Source organism: Myotis daubentonii, chromosome 1 (genome assembly GCF_963259705.1).
Source record: "Myotis daubentonii chromosome 1, mMyoDau2.1, whole genome shotgun sequence".
In the NCBI taxonomy this organism is placed as follows: Eukaryota; Metazoa; Chordata; class Mammalia; order Chiroptera; family Vespertilionidae; genus Myotis; species Myotis daubentonii.
The window spans coordinates 32,824,586-32,849,573 of record NC_081840.1 but is presented as its reverse complement, the minus strand read 5'-3'; the positions used below and the strand labels follow the sequence as shown (position 1 = coordinate 32,849,573).

Below are 24,988 nucleotides of genomic sequence, written 5' to 3'. Positions count from 1 at the left end.
CATGGGAAACAAGGATTGGGTGCGCTGTTACAATGCCATCTGCTGGTAACATCATCTGTAGTCAAACTGCAGCTTTATTGAGCCTCAATATTGTTCAGAAATTCTAGGAAGCACTTAGGGGAGAGAGAGGAAATTTGGAAGGAGTCTTTTGCACAAGTACTTCCTGTAGCAATATTTACTGGTAACATGTCACTTTAAAAAGGTTTAATAATAATGCATTTCTTAGTGCTAATTTTTATTTATAGGGGTTTAGAATAGTGAATATTCTGGTCACTTTTTATTCAAATTTAAGATCTTGATAATGGTAAAACAAAGTTATAAATTTTTTAGGGTTATGGGGGGAAAAGTTCCTCCATATATTGTGATTTTCATTTGTACACAAATTAGGGAAATGACATTGCTGTCAGGGTTTAAAAAAAAAAAAAATCCTTGCCTTGGCTGATATGGCTCAGTTGGTTGAGCGTCAGGAGTCTTGTGCACTGAAGGGTCACTGGTCTGACTCCCAGTCAGGGCACATACCAGGTTGCAGGTTCCATCCCCATCAGGGTGCATGCGCAGAAGGCAACTGATTGATATTTCTCTCTCACATAGATGTTTCTCTCTCTCTCCCTCTCCCTTATTCTCTCTAAAATCAATTAAAAATATTTAAAAAAAACAATTGAGGAAAGATACATCATCAGCATTTTTTAAAAAGTCCTTTTTAAAAAAGAGATTGTGTTTGTGTACTATTTTGAGTAGGGATAGATTTTCAGTGGTATTTGAACATTTAATAGAAACACCTGGTTAATAAGAAAGACATGTTGAATATAATAAACTAGTTGCAATCTGTGACTAAAAACATGTTTGAAGTAAAATTGAACCTCTTTTAGACATAAGCAAAGTTATTATTTCCTCCCATAGTACATCTGTTTAGGGCTGGCTGACTAATCCTTTAAGAAGTTGCTGAACTTCCTCCAAGCTGAAAACCTAATTCTGTTTTAAAAATAGCTATGTGTAATTTTATCTTCATATGTGTATTTTAAGTGTTTAACAAAAAGGTAATTATTTTTGTAAACTAATGATTTCTTAGACCCAAACTCCAACTGAGGCCTTTTGTATGTATGTGTGTGTGTGTGTGTGTGTGTGTGTGTGTGTGTATATATATATATATATATATATATATATATATATATATATATATATATATATATATATATATATATATAAAGGAGTCCTGGGAAAAATAGTCCCATAAGAGTACAAAGTTTGCGGGAAGAGGGGTTGGTTTTCATTTTAATTTTTTTAAATTTCAATATAGTGTTAATAGTGTTTATATCTCAGACATGTGAAATAGGAAACTTCCTTTTCTGAACTATAACAATAATTGTTGATACAGTAGAATCATAGTGGCAGAGTTCTATCCATAGTGTCCTATTAGGTAGAGTCCTACCATGAAACTCATTAGCTTGTCTGAGGAATCTTGTGCTAATTACTTCACTAAACCAGCTCACAAAAATGAAATGAATTATGCTGAAAATACATTTCAATGTGAAATGAACATTATAAGTGATCTTACTAGTAAAGTTCTAATTAATTTTCTATGTTGTTTAAATTCTTTAATTTCTTTGAACCCAAATGTTAAACACAACATTCAGACACAATTTATTGTAAGTGTGCCGGGAGCCGGTCCATCCTTGCTGTTTCAAGGGACCTGGCATATATGGCATACGGTTCTTGATATGTTTGCTCACCTTCTTGGCGCTGTGTTTTAGCCAAGGTCACCTCTCCGAGAAGGGTTGAATCCCCAGGTAGGGATTTTCCCCTGAAGTTAGGGAGGGAATAAAGCCCCTCAACTGGGTGTCAGGCAGGTAATTAATCCCTTTAACTACGAACAATCATGCTTAAACTACATAATCTTTTCTCCCTGGAATGGAGATAAGAAACGCCCTAACCTTTGTAATAGAGATTGATAGGATTGAATCAACTGGTATAAATACAGTTGTAACAAGACAGAAAGACGCAGAACTTAGAACAGAATCAAGAAGACAGAACCTACACGGAGCCTAGAGACAGAAGAGCTTCGCTGGAGAGAGCATGCCGGAGGATCCTGGAGAGGGACTGGCTTTGGAGCCTAGAGACAGAGCCTAGCGGGAGAACATGGCAAGGGATCCTGGACTGAACCTGACTACAGAGATTGGCAGGAGAACCTGACTGGAACCTGGACACTGAACCTGACTGGAGAACCTGGACAGAACCTGGCTGGAGAACCTAGCGAGGGAACATGGCTACAGAACCTCGCTGGAGATCCGAAGCAGAACCTCTCTGGAGATCCGGGCTAGAGATCCTGGCTAGGCTGCTGATCAACTGAACGCTGTCCCCGTGTCATTCCTTCTTCGCCGACTCCGTCTACGCCTTTGGGAACCCCTGGACCTGCTGGGGCTGGACCCCGGCATAAGTGCTGATGATAAAAGAAAAAAGAACAGCCCTGGGGAGTGGTTCTCTTGATAGACTTTCTTTTTCTTTGCTGTGGTGGATTTCTTCACTTGGTGCGCGCACTTTCCCATAGCAGAGTAGTTAAGTGCAAGTTTCTCAAGCCAGACTGGCTTCTCCCACCATCCCTAGCTTGGGCAAGTTACTCCTTTGTGCCTTCATTTCTTCGTCTGTGAAATAAATAATATCTGCGTTTCAGGTCTATGGTGAAGGTTAAGCGAGGAAATAACTTAGAGATCACTGAGAACACAGTCAGGCATACACTAGGCACCCCAAACCAAAAATGTCTGCTGTCCTCACATTTCTCCCTTTCCCCTTTACTCTGTTTTGGACGTCGCTCCCCTCAACCTCCATGCTGCCAACTCATGTGTTTCTCTTTATGATTAGACAACCAATATTAATACCTTTCCACTTGCTATGGCCTAATCAAATTTTACCCTATTTTAGTCATTTCTTAATATAAGAGTTGCTTTTCCCACATGGTTTTTAAAGAATACTTTCAACTTCTGTGTTTTGATTAGGTTCACAGATTTTTTGAATTTTCTTCCCAGGATAGTTTCCATGAAATGAATTCTATTAGTTATGTTTAAAATGAATGAGAAAAGAATACCTATTTAGTTAATGTGGTGAAACGAAATGATTTGTAATGGTTGAATACCTGTCATCAAGGTATGTCTTCTAGCACTAATTCTGGCTTTGGTAGTGTGTAGGCCAGAACCACTTAACTATAACCATGGCACTTATGGATGACCCTGTTACAGCTATTAATTTAGATTACAATATCGGTGTGTCTTGTATTAGGAGTGTATGCTATGTATCAATGTCAGCAAATATCACTTACAAATTCTTGCTTATGACCTGTCTCTAAGATGTCTTTAAACACTTCCTTATGCCATTAATAGAAGACATGAGACAAAAGGTGTGACAGGCAGCTTTTTGATCGAGTGAACCTTTTGGTTAAAAATCAATGGATATGTGAACTTTCTTATTGATATCATATCTTTACTAGTAAAATTTTTTCCAGTTTACTTTACTGAGCTGATAGTTCTTTTCATGTGAATCTAATGAAGATGTATTTCCTAACTTAATGTATATTCTTGTTTCCTTTCTGTGTTATATATATTAAGGTGCTAGTCCTTGCATGAAAGTTTACTTGTAGTTAAAAAAAATAATTTAGTGGAAAGTATAGTGTCTTTCTTTGTTTTACTTGCTTAGTCATGAGTTCTGTGGTTCTGTAGCTCTTAAAACAAGCACCAGCAGTCTCTAAGAAGCAGTATTTTGCTTGTCTTATCATATATTTATATCTTGTATGCTGAGATATTTTTTGAGAGAGAAATGTTTATATTTCTTGAAATATACGTGATTCTTCAGACTGGATTCTAATGAAATAGGACACCCATTTGAAAACCAAAGAGTTAAAGCTACAACAGAGGATAAAAGTGATCAAATGATTAGCCAGAGGCTAATAGAAATTCTGGGAAGAATGACAGATTGTATATTAGAAAGAAATATGATCTCATATTCATTGAAGCTTTTTACAGCTAAAGATCTAAAAGAAATAAAAGAAAATTACTGAAATAGATGAATGTCTGAAACTTTAGAAATCCATGGAGTGTTGGATTAATCCAAGCAAGAAAGACTGATGGGCAGATAATAAATTACATTGTGTAGGAAGTCTGCATTCCTTGTTTTCAAGGTTTTTTGGTTTTTTTTTTTTCCTGGCAAGATATATTTAAGTAGCTCTAGGCCAGTTTCAGAAAATTCCGTTCATGATTTTTATTATCACACCATATGTGTATGATTCTTTGGAATAGATAAAGTATTATAAACAGAGACCTCAAATCCTTGAGTGGAAAAAATTAAACCTTCCTTCTGTACCAGATTAATAGCAAGTGTTTCCTTATGAGAGTGTAAGCAATATAGAACACTTTTTCTTGTACAATCTCATAAGTAAAGGAGAGTCTGAAGAAATGTACTGTACTGCTGCCTGGAAAAAGCTGTACTTCAACAGCTGTCCTTCTGCCGGAGAAAACAAATGGTCATAAACTGGGAAAAGGTGTATATGTACATTTTCATTACAAAGAAGTGGTTACTTACTTAACTGTTCCAAATTTTACTTTGCCATAGGTACATGTTATTTTACTTAAAAAATTGAGTGTATGTTTGTGTGTGTAATTATTGCCTATTTCATATAAATTTATACACAAAGTAGTATAGAGTCCTTTTTTCCCCTCCAGGGTTAAGTGATCACACAGCATTATAATAATTGTTCAGGAGTTCAGTACTTTTAAATATGTTGATTGAGAAATATATATTCTTCTTCTTAAACTATTTGAACCTTTTAATCAACTTCCCCCCAGATTTTTGCCATGAAGGCCTGGCATTCATTTGTGTTCTTAGTTTTTGTAGGTTTAGGGAGAAAGTGAAGTGTTTCCTGAAATAGCTATATTATAAAAGGCCAGGGGCCTTAACGCTGTAACGACCAAACGACCAGTCATCAGAAGGTGCATGGTGCACCTCTCGGGCCCTCCCTCCACGCTGTCCCCCGCATACCCCGCCCCCGGGTGCCAGCAGCGTCGGCAGAGCATTGGGGGGGCCCTGGCAGTGTCCATGGAGCTTCGCAGGGCACCAGCAGCATCTGCAGAGTCGCGGGGCAGCGGACATGGCCCTGATGGCAGGCGAGGCCTAGGGGACCCTACACATGCACGATTTAATCATGCACTGGGCCTCTAGTATATAAATAATAAAATTAATGTACACTCTTTATTCTTCATGGACATATTCTTGTTGGCTCTTTTTTCTTCCTTTTCTTTTTTTTCCTTTTTTTTTTTTATGAGCAAGTGGAAGGGAGGGAGGAAGAGAAAGAGAGAGAAACATCAATGTGAGGGAGACACATCAATTGGTTGACTCCCGCACCCACCCAACCAGGGCCGGGATCCTGCAATCCAGGTACATGCCCTTGACCTGGAATCGAACCCATGACCCTTCAGTGCGCGGACTGACACTTCAACCACTGAGGCACACTGGTCAGGGCTCTTTCTCAATATATACTTAACCTATGGGGGAAAGAGATTATTTCTCTGTGAAACTAATTTTGACTCCAGATCACCTGGGTTTCTATGTACTTAAGCATTTAAGCTTAATTATTTGCCTTGAACTTGAAATGTAAGCAAAGGATACTTAATGAATTTACAATTATTGTTCTCTACAGAGTTATTTATCTGCATTCCCAGTATATAGATCTCTCTCTCCATGTGTGTGTGTGTGTGTGTGTGTGTGTGTGTGTGTGTGTGTGTGTGTGTGTATCTTTGAGGACAGTGCAGTATAAGTTAATCTTCCACATATCCCTAATAGATACCTGTGTTTCTGGATACATTTTTCTTTAAGTGATAGAATCTTAAAGATGATAGAATTCTAACAGGAATTCTTTTTGTTCTTTTTGCAGCTATGTCATCTTATCTTTTAATTATTAAGACAGAGCTTCCTGCAGCTATTTCAGAATTTTTGTCTGGAGACTATAGTGGGTAAGAAAAAATACTTCACATATGTCCACTTATTTACTAGTTCAGTAAGTATTTATTAAGCTAGTGGGAAGTAAAACAAATGTAGTCCCTGCCCACAAGACACTTACAGATTAGGCAGGGCAGGGGCAGAGCAGTCATGGAGGAGAAAACACTCAGCAGACGTTCATTGGTGATCCAGTATGTATGAAGCACTGAGCCATGAGCCCTTTGAAAGGCCAGATGTAACCCTTACAGTCTGTGAGGGTGGGATAGGGCAGGACAGGTTTGAGCTAGATCTTAGAGAAGGGTAAAGGAGAAATTTCTGGGGATATGCAAGATTGTGATGGGGGAATGGAGAAAAAGACTAAAAGTACTGATAGTAAAGGCCAGCAAAGAATGGAGTGGATAAAACCACTGTCACTTTTCAGCCAGCTATCATGATAAAGATAAATCATATTGATAAAGTTACAGCCATACTTATGTGAGATTCCTATTATAAAGCATGATTTAAAAAATTATTTTCAAAGATTGTTTTTTAACAGTGTTATTAACAGTACTAAACTACATCATACCCCCTTTCTCCTTATTTTAAAAACACTGTGCTCTAAAGACTGTTGACTCATTTCTTTTTATAGGGGAAAAAACAAATTAATTATACTTTTCCTTTCACTACATAGAACAAGAAATTTTGAGAAAGATAAACTTAAAAAAGAATACATTGTTTTGCCATCAAGTTATTTTACATAATTTATAAACAACAACAACAACCTGTCAGACTTTTAGATTTAAGTATTTGGTTGTTTTGCTCTAATATTTGAACTTGATCTGGATTAAAGAGCAAGTTTTCAAAATGTAGTTTTTAGCTTTTACAACTTGGCTTATATGAAAGAATTCTTAGATAACTGTAAATACGTATTTATAAGGAAAGTATGCTTTATTTTTTCATCAAATTTATTGGGGTGACATTGGTTAATAAAAAGTATGGTATATTTTACATCTAACTAAGAACTGTCAAGAAAATGTGGTTGAAAAAAGTTCTTAATGATGTTTCATTATCAGAAATATTATGCCTTAATATAGTACTTTATTAGTTCACAAGGTTTCCTCATTCATTATCACATTTGATGCTCACCAGTATCTTTTTTTATCTACAGCTTTATACAGTTACTTTTAATTTTTATGATCTTACTTTGATAAATAATTCCCATAATAAATAGCTATGTGGAAATCACTTTTGTACTTGCAGTAAAAATATTGCAGACAACTTTTATTACTCAAAAAGTACTATGTGATAAATTTCTTTTATAAGTCAGGGCTAAGAACTCTAGGCAATATGAGGTAAAATGAAGAATGTTAAACCAAGAATAAGGAGGTGTGTGTCCTACCCATTTCATATTAAGAAGCCTCAGGAAATTAATTTAACTTATTTTCACCATAAAAGACTTAGGTTTCTTCATTTGCTATAATACTGGCAGTACTATATTGCCTTCTTAAAAAAGTTGTTGGGAAAATCAAATAAAATATTGTACGTATATGTGCTTTTGTAAGTTGATAGCATAGTGTAAATATGCAGAATTAGAAGAAAAGAAATTTCAATAGTGACTATATTAAAGATGATTTTTTTCTTATTTGCTCTGCTTGCCAGGAAGGTCAGAGTCAAATTTGAATGTTAATCCTGATAGTTGTCATACATGTGTTTTCTTTCTTTTCCTTGGTCCTGAATTGGGTCACTTCTGTACACATTTTAAAAAATGTTTTTTATTTATTTCAGAGAGAGAGAGAGAGAGAGATAGAAATATCAATGATGAGAGAGAATCATTGATTGGCTGCCTTCTACATGCCTCCTACTGGGAATTGAGCCTGCAACCCGGGTATGTGCCCTGACTGGGAATCAAACTGGGACCTCCTGGTTTATAGGTTGAAGCTCAACCACTGAGCCACACCAGCCGGGTATATTCACAGTTTTTTATTGTTATATGTGTTTGTGCAAAGAGGAAGAATAAAAATACGTATAGAATTAAGGTAGTATATGACAGAACTGATATTAAAACGTAGGTCTTCTTTCTCTAAAAGTGGTACTTTTACCATAGCTTCAGTTTAAATCAGTTGCCATTTAATTTTTTTTTCTGGCTTGTTTAAAAAAATAAAAATTAACTCCCATCTCACTTATATTAATAGAAAATTGATAAAAATGTTACTTTTACATGTCAGACATGAACTTTTTAAATTATATACTTCAAAATACTGTGTCCAATTTTCATAATCTCTGTTATGATGTTTTAAAATTGAGTATTTAACAGCTTTAATGTTTAAAATCTAATATATATTTGCTTATTTTGGGTTTCAAATTTTTGAAAAAATTAATACAACTAATTATATTGGTTAGCATGCAGATAAATCATTAGTCTTTAAAGCTTAAAGCTGTAAGTAATTAAGAAACAAATGATATGGTAACTTAACTATCTAGGGTAGTTTATTTCTGGATAGAGTTACATAGCACTATTTCTTCTATGAGATCAATATGATATTGACATGCTTTTATTTTAGAGTTTGACTTACAGTGACTTGCAGTTAAGATCTTTTAAGTGAGCTTATTTTCTGGGTTGTCTGTGAGATGTGATGTACCTTTGTGAAACATAAACCTTTACAAAGATGTTATTAAAAAGAAACTTTATGTTCATAATATTCCACTTTCAAAAATTACTTTTAGAAGTCAGAAGCTATAATACTTATACCAAACTATTATGAGACATCTATATTTTTCATAGAATAGTTTCTATTTTAAAAATCTATGTCTGTTAAAATGTGGAAGCTCTCTGTTAACATTTAATGATCTTGTCAGGGGAATATGATTGACACAATTAAGTTGTCTTGCATTTGAGTTACAAAATTGATATGGGATGTGAGTCAGATCCTAATTCAGAACATATGATACTCTTGTTCCATTCCATTCGAGAATGAAATTAAAGCAACTTATAAATAAATCTGGTTTTCATTAAAATATGGGGGGAAAAAGTCTGCATGCCAAAGCATTTGAAATATAGTTTAGGATTTATACTCTATATTTCATAGTTGGAACATTTTTATCATACAGGATTAAATCCACAGATCAAACAAGTTTTCCAGGAGGTATAAAACTTTTTACTCTAATTCTGTTAGCTTAAAGAGAAAGTATATTTATATATCACAGTAGGAAAACAGGAGTTCTGTTAGATAATTCTTTGTTCTCCCTCTCAGATTTAAGATTGGGTAAATCTAAAATCTTGATTTATAAAATATATTTATTTAATGTGTGCTTTTTGAGATTTCTTTTCACTGGTTTGTATTTTATACGTTTAATCACTTCTGTTCTTTGGCAATATCCCTTGGAAAGAAAATTCAGTTGACTGACATGCATGTAAAATGTAAACTAACTTTACTGAGCATTACTGTATTGCCTTTATTGTTAGCATTATTAATATAACTTAATAAAGGTAAGAAATAATTAATAACCAGCAGCCAAGCAGGGATAGAGAAATTATATTTTGAATACAGTTTTTTACATTAGGAATTTGAAGTCAATCTGGTAAAGAGGTGAATAAAGGAAGCACAATGTTGAGAAGAATGAAGCAATATCTGGAAAACACAATAAACTCAAAGTGACTCCTCAAGAGTAGGGAGTATTTCCATTACTCTATCCCTAAGATCAGCATCATCCGTTTGCTGATTCTAATGACATATGAGATGAAGTTGTTGAGCTAGGTGATCTGTGAGGTGCTGTGACTGATTCTGAGTTACTGCTGGGAGGGGTGAAGTTATCTCAGACCTCAGTTCAGTGCTGTGGGCAGTCATGTGGCTTCTATGATGAGTGAAATTGTGATGTGAAATAGTATAACATTATACAGTATAATATAATGGTATAAATTATAAAGTTCAGGATTCCGAAGTGCTCCTTTATGCAACAGAACAGAGTCTGATCCTGAGGATTAAGGTGCTCCCTTCGCTGCCCTGCCCTCCTGACGGCAGGGGCCGCAGGACTAACCGCGGGATCTGCCTTGGTGCTGCTCTGGCCTCTCCTCCCGGCGCTGCCACTGTCCAGGCCTGATTGAGTCCCAGACGAAGGAGATTTCAGGCCCAGAGCTCTGAGCTCTTTGCCAGCTTAAGAAGTTCAGTTGCCAGGTGTTCTTCAGTGAGGGATATTTTGAAGTTTCCACTCTGATACTACCTATTTAAGAGTGGCGAGAAGATGAATGTGCCAGGTATCATTTGTATTGTTAATATGTGTCCTCTCTTAGGACCTCCTGCATACCAGGAATTGAGGGGCATGTGAATGAAAATGCAGAGAGCACAGCTTCAAGTCCATTAGACATAGAAATACGTGTACATAGGCTTTAGTTTCTGGCACTTGCATTTTCTAAAGACATGAATTAGGGTGGAGAAGGGAAAATTATGTTCACAGTGCTATTTTTTATTTTTATTGATTTCAGAGAGGCAGGGAGAAGGAGAGAGATAGAAACATCAATGATGAGAGGGAATCATCAATTGGCTGCTTCCTGCACACCTCCCCCTCCTCCCCCCCGCACCCCACACACACTGGGGATCAAGCCTGAAACCCAGGCATGTGCCCTGATCAGGAATCAAACTGGGACCCACTAGTTCATAGGTCGTCAAACCACTGAGCCACACTGGCCAGGCTTCACAGTGCTATTTCTGCTATTGCTCCTTTTCCAGTCCTATGAAAGAGGAAGTTGTCAGCACCCAGTAGTACCCATTAAAGATACATAGAGAGGACTTCCTCATAAATCAGGGTGTAAAAAGAGACACAGTGAATGAATCATGAAGTCTATGTTAGAAGCTAGGGGTTGAAACCATGCAGAGGAACACCTTTTCTCCTATTTTCTTTCTTTCATTGATTCATTCTTTTTTTTTTTTTAATATATTTTATTGATTTTTTACAGAGAGGAAGGGAGAGAGACAGAGAGTTAGAAACATCGATGAGAGAGAAACATCGATCAGCTGCCTCCTGCACATCTTCCACTGGGGATGTGCCCGCAACCCAGGCACATGCCCTTGACCGGAATCGAACCCGGGACCCTTCAGTCTGCAGGCCGACGCTCTATCCACTGAGCCAAACCGGTTTCGGCCATTGATTCATTCTTAATTGAGATAAATTGATATGTAACATTGTGTAAGTTTAAAGTATACAGTGTGTTGATTTTATACAATTATATATTGCAAGTAGAGGCCTGGTGCATGAATTCGTGCATGGGTGGAGTCCCTCTGGGTGGCCTGGAGGGATCAGGCTGAAACCCTGAGTCCAACGCTGCCTGCAGCTCCTACTGCCGTTCCTGCTCATCCTGGCCCCACTGTGCCTGCCGCAGGCTCGTGCCCAATCAGTCCCGATTGCGAGAGGCTCACACTGCGGCAGCAGCGCTCACCAGCCATGAGCCTTGCACCTGGCACCCTCCCAAGGGGAGTGGTGTGTGGGATCAGGCTGAAACCGGCTCTCCAACATCCCCTGAGGGGTCCTGGATTGCGAGAGTGTGCAGGTCAGGCTGAAGGACCTCACCGGTGCACGATCGAGCTAGGGAGGGACCATGGGAGGGCTCCAGGGCATGTCAGGCCCATCTCACTCAGTTCCGATCAGCTGGACCCCAGCAGCAAGTTAACCTACTGGTCAGAGCATCTGCCCCCTGGTGATCAGTGCACGTCATAGCAACTGGTCGACCAATTGACTTTCTGCCCCCTGGTGGTCAGTGCACATCATAGCGAGTGGTTGAGCAGCCTTAGCATATTACGCTTTGATTGGTTGTTTTGTCTATTTGCATATTACCCTTTTATTATATAGACCAGAGGCCCGGTGCATGAAATTTGTGCACAGTTGGGGTCCCTTAGCCCAGCCTGCACCCTCTCCAATCTGGGACCCCTGTTTAAACCAGCAGTCAGACATCCCTCTCACAATTCAGGACCGCTGGTTCCTAACCATTCACCTGCCTGCCTGCCTGATCGCCCTTAACCGCCTCTGCCTGCCTGCCTGATTGCCCCTAACTGCCCTCCCTTGCCGGCCTCGTCGCCACCAACTACCCTCCCCTGCCGGCCTGGTTGCCCCCAGCTGCCCTCCCCTGGTGCCCTGGTCGCCCCCAACTGCCCTCCTCTGCCAGCCTGGTGCCCCCAACTGCCCTCCCCTGCCGGTCTGGTTGCCCCTAACTTTTCTCCCCTGCTGGCATGATTGCCCCTAACCGCCTCTGCCTCGGCCCCCGCCACCATGGCTTTGTCCAGAAGGATGTCTGGTCTAATTAGCATATTACCCTTTTATTAGTATAGATATGATTACCACAGTGGTGTTATTTAATGCCTCCATCATGTCACATCATTATCATTGTGTTTTGTGGTGAGAACATTTAAGAGTTAGCCTCTTAGCAGCTTTTAAGTACATAATGCAGTACTGTTAACTGTAATCATAGTGTTGTGCATTAGACCCCCAGAACTTACTCATCTCTAACTGCAAGTTTGTACCCTTTGACCAACATCTCCTTGGTTCCCCTAACCCCCAGCCTCTAGGAATCACCGTTCTTCTCTGTTTCTATGAGTTTAGGATGTTTTAGATTCCACATATAAGTGATACACAATATTTGTCTTTTTCTTTCTTACTCATCTTAGTATAATGTCCCTAAGGTCCATCCATGTTGTCACAAATAATAGGTTTCCTTCTTTCTCCTGGCTCAATAATATTTCATTATATATATCACATCTTCTTTATCCATCATCCATTGACAGACACTTAGGCTGTTTCCATATCTTGGCTGTTGTGAATAATGCTGCAATAAACATGGGAGTGCAGATATCTTTTCATTTCCTTTGGATATGTGCCCAGAAGTGGGATTGTGGGATCATATGGTAGTTCAATTTTTAGTTTTTTGAGGCGCTTCCATATTTTCCATAGTGGCTGAACCAATTTACAATCCCACCAACAGTACACAGGGTCCCTTTTCTCCACATCCTGGCCAACAATTATCTCTTGTCTTTTTGATGATTCCTGTTCTAACAGGTGTGAAGTGTTGTCTTATTGTTTTGATTCTTATTTCCCTGATGATTAGTGATGTTGAACACCTTTTTATGTACCCATTGGCTATTGGTATGTCTTTGGAAAAATGTTCATTTTTTTCTGCCCATTTTTAAATCAGATGGTTTTTTATTTTTATTTTTGTAATTGAATTGTATGAGTTCTTTATATGTTTTGGATATTAATTCCTTGTCAGATATATGGTTTGCAAATATTTTCTCCCATTCTGTAGATCGCTCTTCATTTTGTTGTTTCTTTTGCTATATAGGTTTTTAGTTCGATGTAGTCCCACTTAATTTTGCTTTTGTTGTTTGTGCTTCTGGTGTCATATCCAAAAAATTGTTGCTAAGACATCAAGGAGCTTTCCCTCTATGCTTTCTTCTAGAAGTTTTATGGTTTCAGATCTTACACTTAAGTCATTTATCTATTTTGAGTTAATTTTTGTGAGTGGGAATTGAACTGTGACCTCCTGATTCATAGGTCGATGTTCAACCATTGAGCAGCCACATCGGCCGGGCTACTAAATTGTCTTTTTTAAAAAGCTGCTTAATATCCCATTGAGTATGCTGTTATCGATATTTTTCTATTGTTGGATATATAGGATTTCCCCCAGCTTTTTAATACTATAATGATGTATTCATAGCTTCATGCACATAGAATTCTATATATTTAAGATTATTTTTGAGAATAAATTAGCACATTTGCTTTGTTCTTGCTACATATTATCAATGTTTTTCCAGGAGATAGTACTAGATTGACAAAGTCACTGGCAACATATGAAGGACCAATTATGCTACATCCTCAAATTTTATGTTTAAAATAATTTTAGTGCCCAGCCAGTGTGGCTCAGTGGTAGAGCATTCATCTATGAACCTGGAGGTCACAGTTCGATTCCTGGCCAGACCACATGCCTGGGTTGTGGGTTTAATCCCAGTGTGGGGTGTGCAGGAGACTGCCAATTTTCTCTCATTGTTGTTTCTATCTCTCTCTTCCTCCCTGAAATCAACAAAAATACATTTTAAAAATAAATTTACTAGTTTAATTTCAACAGCCTCATTATTTCTTTAATTGCATTGGATTTTTCTTCATGTGTATTTACTAGGTGTACTTATTTCATAAGTTGTTTGTCCTTTACATATTAAAGTCTCTAGTATTAAAGTCTTGGGAAATTCGTCTAACTTTTTAAAACTTCTGTAAGACATTTTATATTGAAAAATTAAAAGAACATATATGCAAACAAGGAGAAAATAAAATTGCTCATATTGTTACCACACAGAAATATCTACTTTTTGTATTTTGAGTATATCCTTCTGATTTTTAAAAAATGTGCATCCACTTTTAAAAATAATTAAATATACCATCCCACTTTTTAACCTACCTTTTCTAATTCAACATTCTAATGACTTAATATGAAAATTTTAATACTTTTTTTCTGGTAATCCATGTCCTTTCCTGAAATTTTGAAAAATATAAACTATAAAGAAGAAAAATTACCCATTATTCTACCGCCTAGAGATAATGTCTATTGATTTATTGCAATTCCTTTCCATTTTTAATGAATCTGTATTTTTCCTCAAAATTATAATCATGCTGTAAATATTTATTATGTTTACTGAATATTCATTATATTATTATATCTATGAAGTCATCTTTTATGAGTATCCCATAGTTCCATAATTTATTTTTAAATTGTCATGGTATTAGGTGTTTGTTTCCAATATTTATTATTATTTTCACCAGTTTTGTACACTCATTACTCCTCACCAACATTGCCTATCTTATTTTTTTTAATTATTTGCTAATTTGGTACTTTGAAATGGCATCTCATTATTTTGATACATTTCTTAATGTAAATTCATTAATAATAATATTAGGATCCCACAAGAACATATCTTAACAAAAGGAAGTAGGTTTTTTGTAAATGTGTGTGTGTGTGTGTGTGTGTGTGTGTGTGTGTACACAAACACTGGAGTACTGCGCCTAAAATAGAACTATTTTTTTTTTCTAATAGGTCTTGGTATCTTGATGAACAAACACTACTAATAATCATTTGTGTTGTCATTGTGTTTCCTCTTGCTCTTCTTCCTAAAATAGGTAAGTCTTTGTTGAAGAGAACATTATTTATTTAAAATAAAGTAAAAAGAAATAAAATAATAGTAAGGGGCTTTGGGGCTTTGGAAGTTCACAGTACCACATTTTTAGCAGAAGGGTGGTGGTTGTGCATAGTTTTGAACTTGGACTTATTTTAGGTTGTTCAGCCTTCAGCCCTGTCTAGTTAACCTATTACTTGGTTTGCAGTAGTATTTTGTCTGCCCCACTAAAATAAAATCTTTACAGTGGAACATTAAAGGGCAGCCTTTCCTTACAGTGTACCATTAGTGGTAAGCCAGTTCCAATTCTGCCGTACAGAGCTACATAAATGATCTGTGACAGATAGTTGGAATGTTGTTATTCTCAGTCCTAAGCCCCAGATACCAAGCACTGTAATAGAAAACATGCCCAAGATGTATAGCTTTAGCTGTACATTGGGATCATTTTCCTTATAAATTGTTTTTTATTTTTACTGTTATTTTACAGGCTTTCTTGGCTACACAAGTAGTTTATCATTTTTCTTTATGGTGTTCTTTGCTCTTGTGGTAAGTTTAAAATAATAGTGTATTGCTTATCTCCTCACTAAAACTGAACTCATTGTCTTAATGCCTTTTTTTCTTTTAACTCTGTTTTGGGGAGGTATCCCATTTTATTTCAGTGTGTTAATCAAAGCACTTTTGTTTCACAAAATTATTTCCTCCATTTTATCTATTTTAAAGAGGCATGGCTGGACCAGCATTTCAAGTTCAGTATCACTTGTGGTTAATTAGAAAGGAGAGCATACCATTCTGTTAAAAACTTAGATGGAGTGTAATTCTTTGTGTAGGTTGTGGAATCACTTTATTTCTGTACAATACTGTGTGTGTGTTGGGAGTATTCAATTATGAGAATCAAGCTGGTTCTAATCTGTAAAATGGTTTGATACTAGTTATCTAAATTATGAAACTTTGTTCCATTAATGACACAAGAGCTTCTGGGGCTTAACTGTTGAGGTTTAGTAAGAACTGGGGTGTCTGAATTGTATCTGGTCTGGTTTATTCAGCATAGTTAGGTTCTCATAAAAGTACTACTGCAAAGAAATTTTCTTTCACTTGTGTAATACTTTTTTTCTTATATTTAAAAATTAGGAAAAATATTAGATGGTAAACTTACTATTTATAAAATAATCTTTTTAAAAGATACATCCTTAAATGACTTGATTAAACTTTTAAAATCATAAGCTTCATTAAACTCTCCCTTACTAATGAGAAATGAATAAAAGAAAAATGCCACCCAAAAGAGCAAGATAATACATCAGTTGTTAAATCATATTGCATAGCCAGATTTCCGTGCGGTCAAACAATCTAAGATGCATTTAACTTAGTTGAAACTGATCTTCGGGGACACAAAGATAAAACAACTTCAGATTATTTTAAAGAGTGGAAGTGACGCTGGTTTCTGTGTACAGAAACAATTATACTTTAACGAATGCTCTTAAAACCAAAATACTTAATAGTGTTTACATTTAATCATTTGTTGAACTTATCAAAATTGTCTTCCCCCCTCAAATTGTATGATTTATATCTTACAAGTAAGTGAATTGAACATACACTTTCTTTTAGACTTTTTCTTTCAGTTATAGTGAGATATAATTGCATACAGCACTGTATAAATTTAAGATGCCCAGCATAATGTCTTGACTTACATATATTGTAAAATGATTACCACAATAAATTTAGTTAGCATCCATGAACACACACTTTTTAGACCCCACAATGAAGAGGGAAACAATAAATATTTTCATCTTAATTTGATTGTTGAGAAGCATCTACGTGGTTAGGAGTAGCCTGTGTATGCAAATAAACATATGGATATTAAGAGAGAATTAGCATAGATAACAATGAATTTTCCCTCGCAGATGATTGGCATTCCAAACTTTTCATCAGTAGGATTCGTTTGATTTTTCTAGCCAGTAGTTTGAAGCAGGTGAAATGTATTCATATGATATGTCTGTTGTACATAGTTTTCACAGTACTCATTTGTCATTGCAGATACTCTTTAATTCAATGCAGATTTCTACTGTAGCAGTCATACGGAAAAATACCCTTATTCTGCATTTACTGTACTGCTTTATAAACCATCTGCTCAGATTTTTACTTGTGAGCACAATTACAATTTGGTCTACAATGGGATGATGAAGACACTGTATTTTTTAAGAAATACCCTTTTTAATTGGCATATTTATTTTAGAGTCTCTAAGTATTAAGTTTTGGATACATAGTGGTTAGGGAAAAGGCACATGTATATAATTCCCCCCAAATTTTTAAAAGATGCCAATTTTTCATTAATTGTTTTTGTCTGTATGTGTTTGCAAATCTGTATACCATTTATATTACACTATAAAAAATCAAGAAAACACTTACCCTCTTAAATTACACTCTTCAAAAAAGCAGATCAAAACCTATAATTTTATCTGTTGTCCCACATCCATATTTTTCATAAAAATTTTAACAAAATTTTGCTCCCTCTGAAATACCTAAAAATTTTAAAAATATTTATTTTAGCAGTGGCTTAGAATGACAGTAACCAGATGGATTACCTTTTTTGGTCCATTTTAGAACACAAATGTATTTGCAGTCTTTCTAAAAGTTCTGTCTGGAGTATAGATTAGTATTCTAAGAAATATTTTAATAAGCAATAAATCAAAATAGTGAACTATTCGAAAGGATTTTAGTCAGATGCTTTCCTTCTGCTGAGCACTGTGTTAGGCATGTGGGAGTTTAACCTGGACACAGCTCTCTGGGTCAGTCAATTGTGTAGATGAGATAAATTTATTAGAAAACAAGTAGATAGAGAACAGTATAGGCAATACATAAGGATTGATTTATTTGCTTCAGAGTAAGAATTGCAAGAGTTAAAGATCACTGAGAGCTAGAGTATAGAAGGATGTGGGAGGAAATAAATGAGCTGAGCATTGAAAGATGGGGAAGACTGGGAGACGAGTGAAAGTATTGTTGTGCAATGGAAAGTATTTTAAATACTTAGTCATCTTTTCCCTGCCTTTCTAACTCCTGGGATTATCTTCTGACCATGTTCTGTCTTCGCTGAGCAAGGACTGCCTGTCACTCTTGGCTGCTGGGTAATTCCCCATTCCTGTCCTCACTTCTGGTGTGTAGGACATCACTTCTAACAACCCCAGCCCACTGCGCAGGCCTGGGGTTGGGATGGATCTCTGCAGAGATATTAGCTCTAGTAACTAATTTTATATTAATGTAAAATCAGGTTGCTAATGATATTTTCTAATTAATGAAAAAATAGTGATTATATTGCATTTTGGAGCATTGCTTTCAATATTTTGAATTGCAAGCCTCGTGATAACAGCTGAGAAAGTAAATGAGGTAGCTCACGCATCAACTTATTGCAGTACTGGTACACAGCAAATGCACCATGATGGTTGTTGCTGCCATCACCGCCACTGGAGCAAGGCTAAAGAGGCTAGCTTCTACCCCACCCATCCTTACCCTTTTAAACATACCAAGAAAAAGATGGTGAGATTGTTGCTTTTGATTTTTTTCTTCTCTCTTGGTAAGTTGACCATTCATTTTTATTACATATGGAAAACATATCTGGAAATGTCAAAGCAATTTTCCTAGTTTACCCTTATATTTCTCCCCCTCCCACCCCCTTGGGGAGGGTTTTAATTAAGAGTCATTCTTTAGTTTACTCATTAACTTAATCCTAAAGGTATATGTTTTCCTTAGATTTGTTTTATCACTATATAAAATCTTGGTTGAATTAGTTTAAATCCAAAGCTAGATAAATACCAAATAGGAATAGGAATAGGAGCAGCATTTACTTATTGGTCTCCTGCAAAGGACAAACGCTTCCTTTATTCTCCCTTGCCCCTTTGTATGCTGGGTTTCAGCCTAGAGCAAATATTTACAGAGTAATTATGTGCCCTGAAACAAGGGCAACAATGGCAATGTTGACACAACCACAACCTTAGGTCTAGGAACAGGATGGCCACAATTAAGAGTAAAATCCTGAGGGGGGAAAAAGAAAGAAAGAAAGAAAGAAAAGTAAAATTATGAAACATTTTTTATGGATTATTTCTGGAAATTGGCATCCCTCCTAATTTTTTATTTTTATTTTTTAAATTTAAATTTTAACAGCTGGAATTCCCTAGCTCTGTGCTTTTATTCTTAGCCAGTTTTTTTCCACATTCACTGAAAGTAATATAAGTTTGAAAAAAGCAAGGAGGGATAGTACTTATATATCAGAAATCTCCAAGTTCACCCTTTGCATAAGGTCTCTACTCACTTCTGCCTGTGGCCATTTCTAAAACAGCTGTTACTATTTCTTCATCTGCCACCGATGCCAGGTCCACAAATAACTGTATTCTTGTACCATTGTCACTAAAAACATTGTGTTCCCATTTTAAGTTGCACTTTTTTAAATGCCTTGATGCTATTGGAGTTTTGAAAGTTTACTTGAGAGTACTCTGAGTCTTTAATGGGGGAGATCCCCACTACACAGATAGGCAGCTCCCAACCTCACCCCCACCGTAGGCGGCCCCACCCTAAGGGAAAATTAAAGGATCCAAGAATCTTCTGTTGGCTAGCATATGGTTTGGCATGGTGTTAGATTAATTGAAATAATGCTGACCTATTTGAAATAATTTCTTTTCATGAATTTTAGAAGAAATAATCTGATTGTTGATTCTACTTATTCTTACAGATAGTCATTAAAAAATGGTCCATCCCTTGTCCTCTGACATTAAATTGTATAGAGCAGTACTTCCAGGTAATATTTTATATTTTCTTTTTATTTTAAGCTAAAAAGAAAAAATCAGGCTAATATACTTTTTTTCCCCTAATGGAAAAGTAATGACTAGTTTGCATTTTGGAACTTTATTTTGAAATGTTTTTATTTGAAAGCCTAGTTATAATAAATTCATCATGTTTGTTGATGCTTTCTGACTTTTAATGACTGTTGGTTTCTCTTTTTCCCCCTCAATCCTCTTAAACAGATTTCAAATGCTACAGATGATTGTAAACCAAAGCTCTTTCATTTCTCCAAAGAGGTGTGTAAGTTATTAACAGATACTTTTGGTTGATTTTTCACATTTCAAGTTTTAAGAGATTTGTGTAACAGGGTCTCTTAGGTCTTTGTACCTGTAACTAATTAATTTTCATGAAAGTGCTAAGTATAGGGTTGCCTACCAGAAGAATAATATTATTTAACACAGGGTGGCCTATTATGAAACAGCCACCTTTTTTTGGCATGCCTTTAAATGGAGCCTGTTTTAAATGGGCAACTGCCTAAAAGAACAGATTTACTAAAAGTCTGGTCTGGCCAGTAAGGTCCTCTGTGGATACAGACTTCCTGTTGCCCTCTGGACTTGTAAAGCTAAATAGCCAATTATATAAAAACTCCTCCCTCGTGAGTAAAACCTTGGTCTGCAGCTAAACAGCCTCATCATTGGACCAGCAACTGAGCACTGCCAGTATGTCTTCTGGCAGACATTCCACAGTTGAAATTTACGATGCCTTTAGTGGAGACTGGAAAACCAGGGCCCCTTGCCTTCTCTGAGAGCCTCCGATACTGACAATGCCTGCAGGAGCCCTTGGCACCTACTGGGGAGAAGGTGATCTCTAGCATTCTGGAAGAGCTTAGACTTCCCTGTGGCTGTAAGTTGTTTTTTAATCTACACTTTTAGATTCTGCTGAAATGCAGGTTCCAGATGCTAGAAACCCTCCACTCATGTACAACTTGTCAGTGTACTATTTCAGTGCAGTGACTCCTCCATGCAGAACTTCCCTTTTATCCGCAATTTTTACATGAGAAATGTCTCTCTGGCCCTCCAAGGGAGGTTACCACATCTTGTGTGCCTTAAAGATCTAGGTAGGGTAATTGACAAGCCAGGAAATTGAGCAATATATGAAAGAGAGTTTGTGAATTAAAGTCTCATTCCCCTAATCCAGTCTCAGGAAACACTACAGCTTTCCTTCCTCTCAATTCGCTTCAAATATTTGAGGAGGCATTATGTCCCAAGATAGGTCTTCAGTCATCTGGAACTTCTTTTGCTGAAGAGCCTGAAGTTGGTAAGGGGAAAATGATTTTAGAGTAGAGAAAAGAAAGTAAATCATCACCATCATTTTGTAGAGACAGTATTTTCATTTAGCTGGTAACTTTTGTTTGCTTTGTAATGACCTCTGGCTCTTAAATATTCTAATTTTTTTAAAAGTTATATTTGTGTATTCCAGTGGATCTCCAAAAATTTGCCTGTCTAGAATAAATCATGTTCATTCCCATTGAAAGAGAACATAGGCAAAGATGCTGAGGTGTGAGTAATATTTGCAATATTCCCTTAGATTAAATTGGTGATATTACCTTGGATTGAGTTGGTAAAAGCAGGTTCAAAAGCATTAATGATTATTCCTGCTTACAGAAGAAAGCTGTATTTGAATTTTCTAATGCATACATTAGAATTTTTTTTTTATTCTTTATTTGTTCCTCTTTTTTCCCCCCCATAACTCCCCTCCTCCCAGTTCCCACCCCACCCTCCGCCCTCACTCCCCACCCACTGTCCTCATCCATAGGTGCACGATTTTTGTCCAGTCTCTTCCTGCATCTCCCACACCTCTTTCCCCCCCAAGAATAGTCAGTCCATTCCCTTTCTATGTCCCTGATTCTATTATAATCACCAGTTCATTCTGTTCATCAGATTATTTATTCACTTGATTCTTAGATTCACTTGTTGATAGATGCATATTTGTTGTTCATAATTTGTATCTTTACCTTTTTCTTCCTCTTCCTCTTCTTAAAGGATACCTTTCAGCATTTCATATAATCCTGGTTTGGTGGTGATGAACTCCTTTAGCTTTTCCTTATCTGTGAAGCTCTTTATCTGACCTTCAATTCTGAATGATAGCTTTGCTGGGTAAAGTAATCTTGGTTGTAGGTTCTTGGTATTCATCACTTTGAATATTTCTTGCCACTCCCTCCTGGCCTGCAAAGTTTCTGTTGAGAAATCAGCTGACAGTCGTATGGGTATTCCCTTGTAGGTAACTGAGTTTCTTTCTCTTGCTGTTTTTAAGATTCTCTCTTTATCTTTTGCTCTTGGCATTTTAATTATGATGTGTCTTGGTGTGGTCCTCTTTGGATTCCTTTTGTTTGGGGTTCTCTGCGCTTCCTGGACCTGTAAGTCCATTTCTTTCACCAGGTGGGGGAAGTTTTCTGTCATTATTTCTTCAAATAGGTTTTCAATATCTTGCTCTCTCTCATCTTCTGGCACCCCTATAATTCTGATGTTGGTACGCTTGAAGCTGTCCCAGAGGCTCCTTACACTATCCTCGCATTTTTGGATTCTTTTTTCATTTTGCTTTTCCGGTTGGGTGTTTTTTGCTTTCTCGCATTTCAAATCATTGACTTGATTCTTGCGCTCCTCTGGTCTGCTGTCGGGCGTCTGTATAATATTCGTTATTTCAGTCCATGTATGCTTAATTTCTAGTTGGTTCCCCAATATAACATCGAGGGTCTCATTAGTTTTCTTGTAGATCTCATTAAGTTTATCGGCGGCTTCTAAACAGTTCTTGAGAGACCTTAAAAGTGTGGTTCTGAACTCTATATCTTCCATTGACAATTTTGTCCTGTTTCTTTGTCTCCGCATTTTGTTATGCTTCCTTGGTGCACCCCCTAGTGGTCTTTGTTCGCAGTCTTATAGTTAAACCTTGATTGTTGTAGCTAATACCAGGGAGGGTTTGACCTCCAGGCCAAGTGGCTATGAGAATCAGTTGTGTCAGCAGTGAGAGAACTTCTGTCCTCTAGGGAGGTGCTAATCTAGTCTTTGCCTGAGGCTATCCGGCAAATGCCTCTGTGCAGGGCTTGGGCAGGGCGGGTCGCACAGGATCAACAGGGTGGGCCGGAGAGAGCAGTTATGGCGGCTCTCAGTCCTGTCCCCAGGGGCTCTGCCTCTCTGAGTCCCAGCACCCGCTGCAAAGCTGGGAGAGAAAGCTGCACTCGCTCTGACCGAAGCCAGGCAGTCCTGCTTCTCCCGTTTGAGTCTGGGTCCCTAAAGACTCGCCTGTATCTGGAGCTCAGAGTCTGCGACTCCCTCCCGATTGAAAACGCCAACCGCGCCCTCTGCCGCCAGCCGGCTCCTCGCACTCCGCACCTCAGAATTTGACTTCAGCACTGCGCCTCCTCTGAGTGTCCGTATGCGTTTCTCTTTCCTCCTAGTTGTAGGACTTCCACTCAGCCAGCGTTCCTGTGGTTCTCGGTGATGTCCGTTCCGTCTTTTAGTTTCACTTTTGAAGTAGTTGTTCAAAGCAGCAAACTCCGGTGTTAACCTATGCCGCCATCTTGGTTCTCCAAGAATTAAGATTATTTCTAAATGTTATTATTTTGAATCTTACCTAAATATTACTTATTTCACATAAGTCATTTTTATCTTACCCAGAATGATACACGAGCAACAGCAGTTGTAGTAAAAGTAACATGGTATAGAAGCCAGGCAAGAAATATCTGGTTAGTACAGGCATTCCATCTACCAGAAAAAAGATTTGCTGATGACCATAATTGTGTCTCTCTTAAAACAAAACAAAACAAAACAAAAAACCACAATCTTATTTTATAGAGACAATTTATGAAAAATGAAGTGAATGTAACCAAATTGATTTTTTTTTTTTAAGAACTAAGCTTATTGCCCTAACTGGTTTGGCTCAGTGGATTGAGCATCGGCCTGCGGGCTGAAGGGTCCCGGGTTCGATTCCGGTCAAGGGTATGTGCCTTGGTTGCGGGCACATCCCTGGTGGGGGGGAGGGGGGGTGCAGGAGGCGGCTGATCGATGTTTCTCTCTCATCGATGTTTCTGGCTCTCTATCCCTCTCCCTTCCTCTCTGTAAAAAATCAATAAAATATATTAAAAAAAAAAAAAAAGAACTAAGCGTATTGTCGAATGAAGTAGTGGTTTCAACAGAGTAGCATTTAGTAATTTTGTCCTTTTTTTCTTTTCAGAGTGCTTATGCGATACCAACCATGGCTTTTTCATTTCTCTGCCATACCTCGGTATTGCCCATATACTGTGAACTTCACAGGTACCATAGGATCCTGGATTCTTTTAAATGTATTAAATATGATCTTTTACTTCTAGGCCTTTCAGGTTGAATGACATTCTCCTCTATGAATTCTTTCTTCCCATCACTGGATTCTAAGTGTTAGTTTAAAACAAAATGAAACAACTGAGAGTTAGTTTTGTTCAAATTGAGAATGTTTCCTGAAAGCATAATCTTTGTGCGGCAATTTTAAATCAGGAATTCTAGTGTATAATCACTAATGAACTAGGTCTTAAATGATTAAGGAACCCTTATGTTTAGCTTGGGAGAGTATTTCTATAGATATAAATCATTTCACTGATTCTACTTTTGCCATTTTTGTCTTTTAGCCCTTCAAAGAAAAGAATGCAGAATGTAACCAATACAGCAATTGCTTTAAGTTTTCTCATTTATTTTATATCGGCACTCTTTGGGTACCTCACTTTTTATGGTAAGTATATCATTTAATTGTAGGTGAAAAAAATAGATTGTCCTCTCGTTCAGTGGTTGCCAACCGGTGGTCCGTGGACCACTGGTGGTCCATGGGGTCCAAAAGGTTGGTGACCGCTGCTCTAGTTGATCTCACACTTGAATCTGAACTTTGTTTCTGCCTTTCATTAGTAAGCTAATTTATTCAGGGTACTAGAATTCACTGCAGTACTGTGTGGCTCTATGGGCCTAAAGAATTGATTTTCTTTCTCTTATAAAGAATCAGGTTCGGGATTAATAACTTTATATGAAAATTTTCTTAAACACCTGAATAAAACCTCAGGATTAATGTCTTTCTACAAGAAAAAATGTACAATAATG

The 24,988-nt window shown here is 37.2% G+C and overlaps 1 protein-coding gene across 3 annotated transcripts in view; it reads left to right on the top strand.

Moving 5' to 3' along the window:
• The window catches only part of SLC38A6 (solute carrier family 38 member 6), a 65,504-nt gene that overhangs the window by 31,461 nt on the left and 9,055 nt on the right, over positions 1-24,988 (top strand). For 2 of the 3 annotated variants that reach the window (XM_059694280.1, XM_059694297.1), the window contains exons 6-12: positions 5,915-5,993; positions 15,026-15,108; positions 15,592-15,650; positions 19,822-19,887; positions 20,114-20,167; positions 24,102-24,181; positions 24,529-24,629. In XM_059694280.1, the coding sequence (XP_059550263.1) occupies positions 5,915-5,993; positions 15,026-15,108; positions 15,592-15,650; positions 19,822-19,887; positions 20,114-20,167; positions 24,102-24,181; positions 24,529-24,629 (522 nt within the window). The remainder of the gene's footprint in view (positions 1-5,914; positions 5,994-15,025; positions 15,109-15,591; positions 15,651-19,821; positions 19,888-20,113; positions 20,168-24,101; positions 24,182-24,528; positions 24,630-24,988) is intronic. The other variant, XM_059694289.1, reaches the window with a different exon arrangement.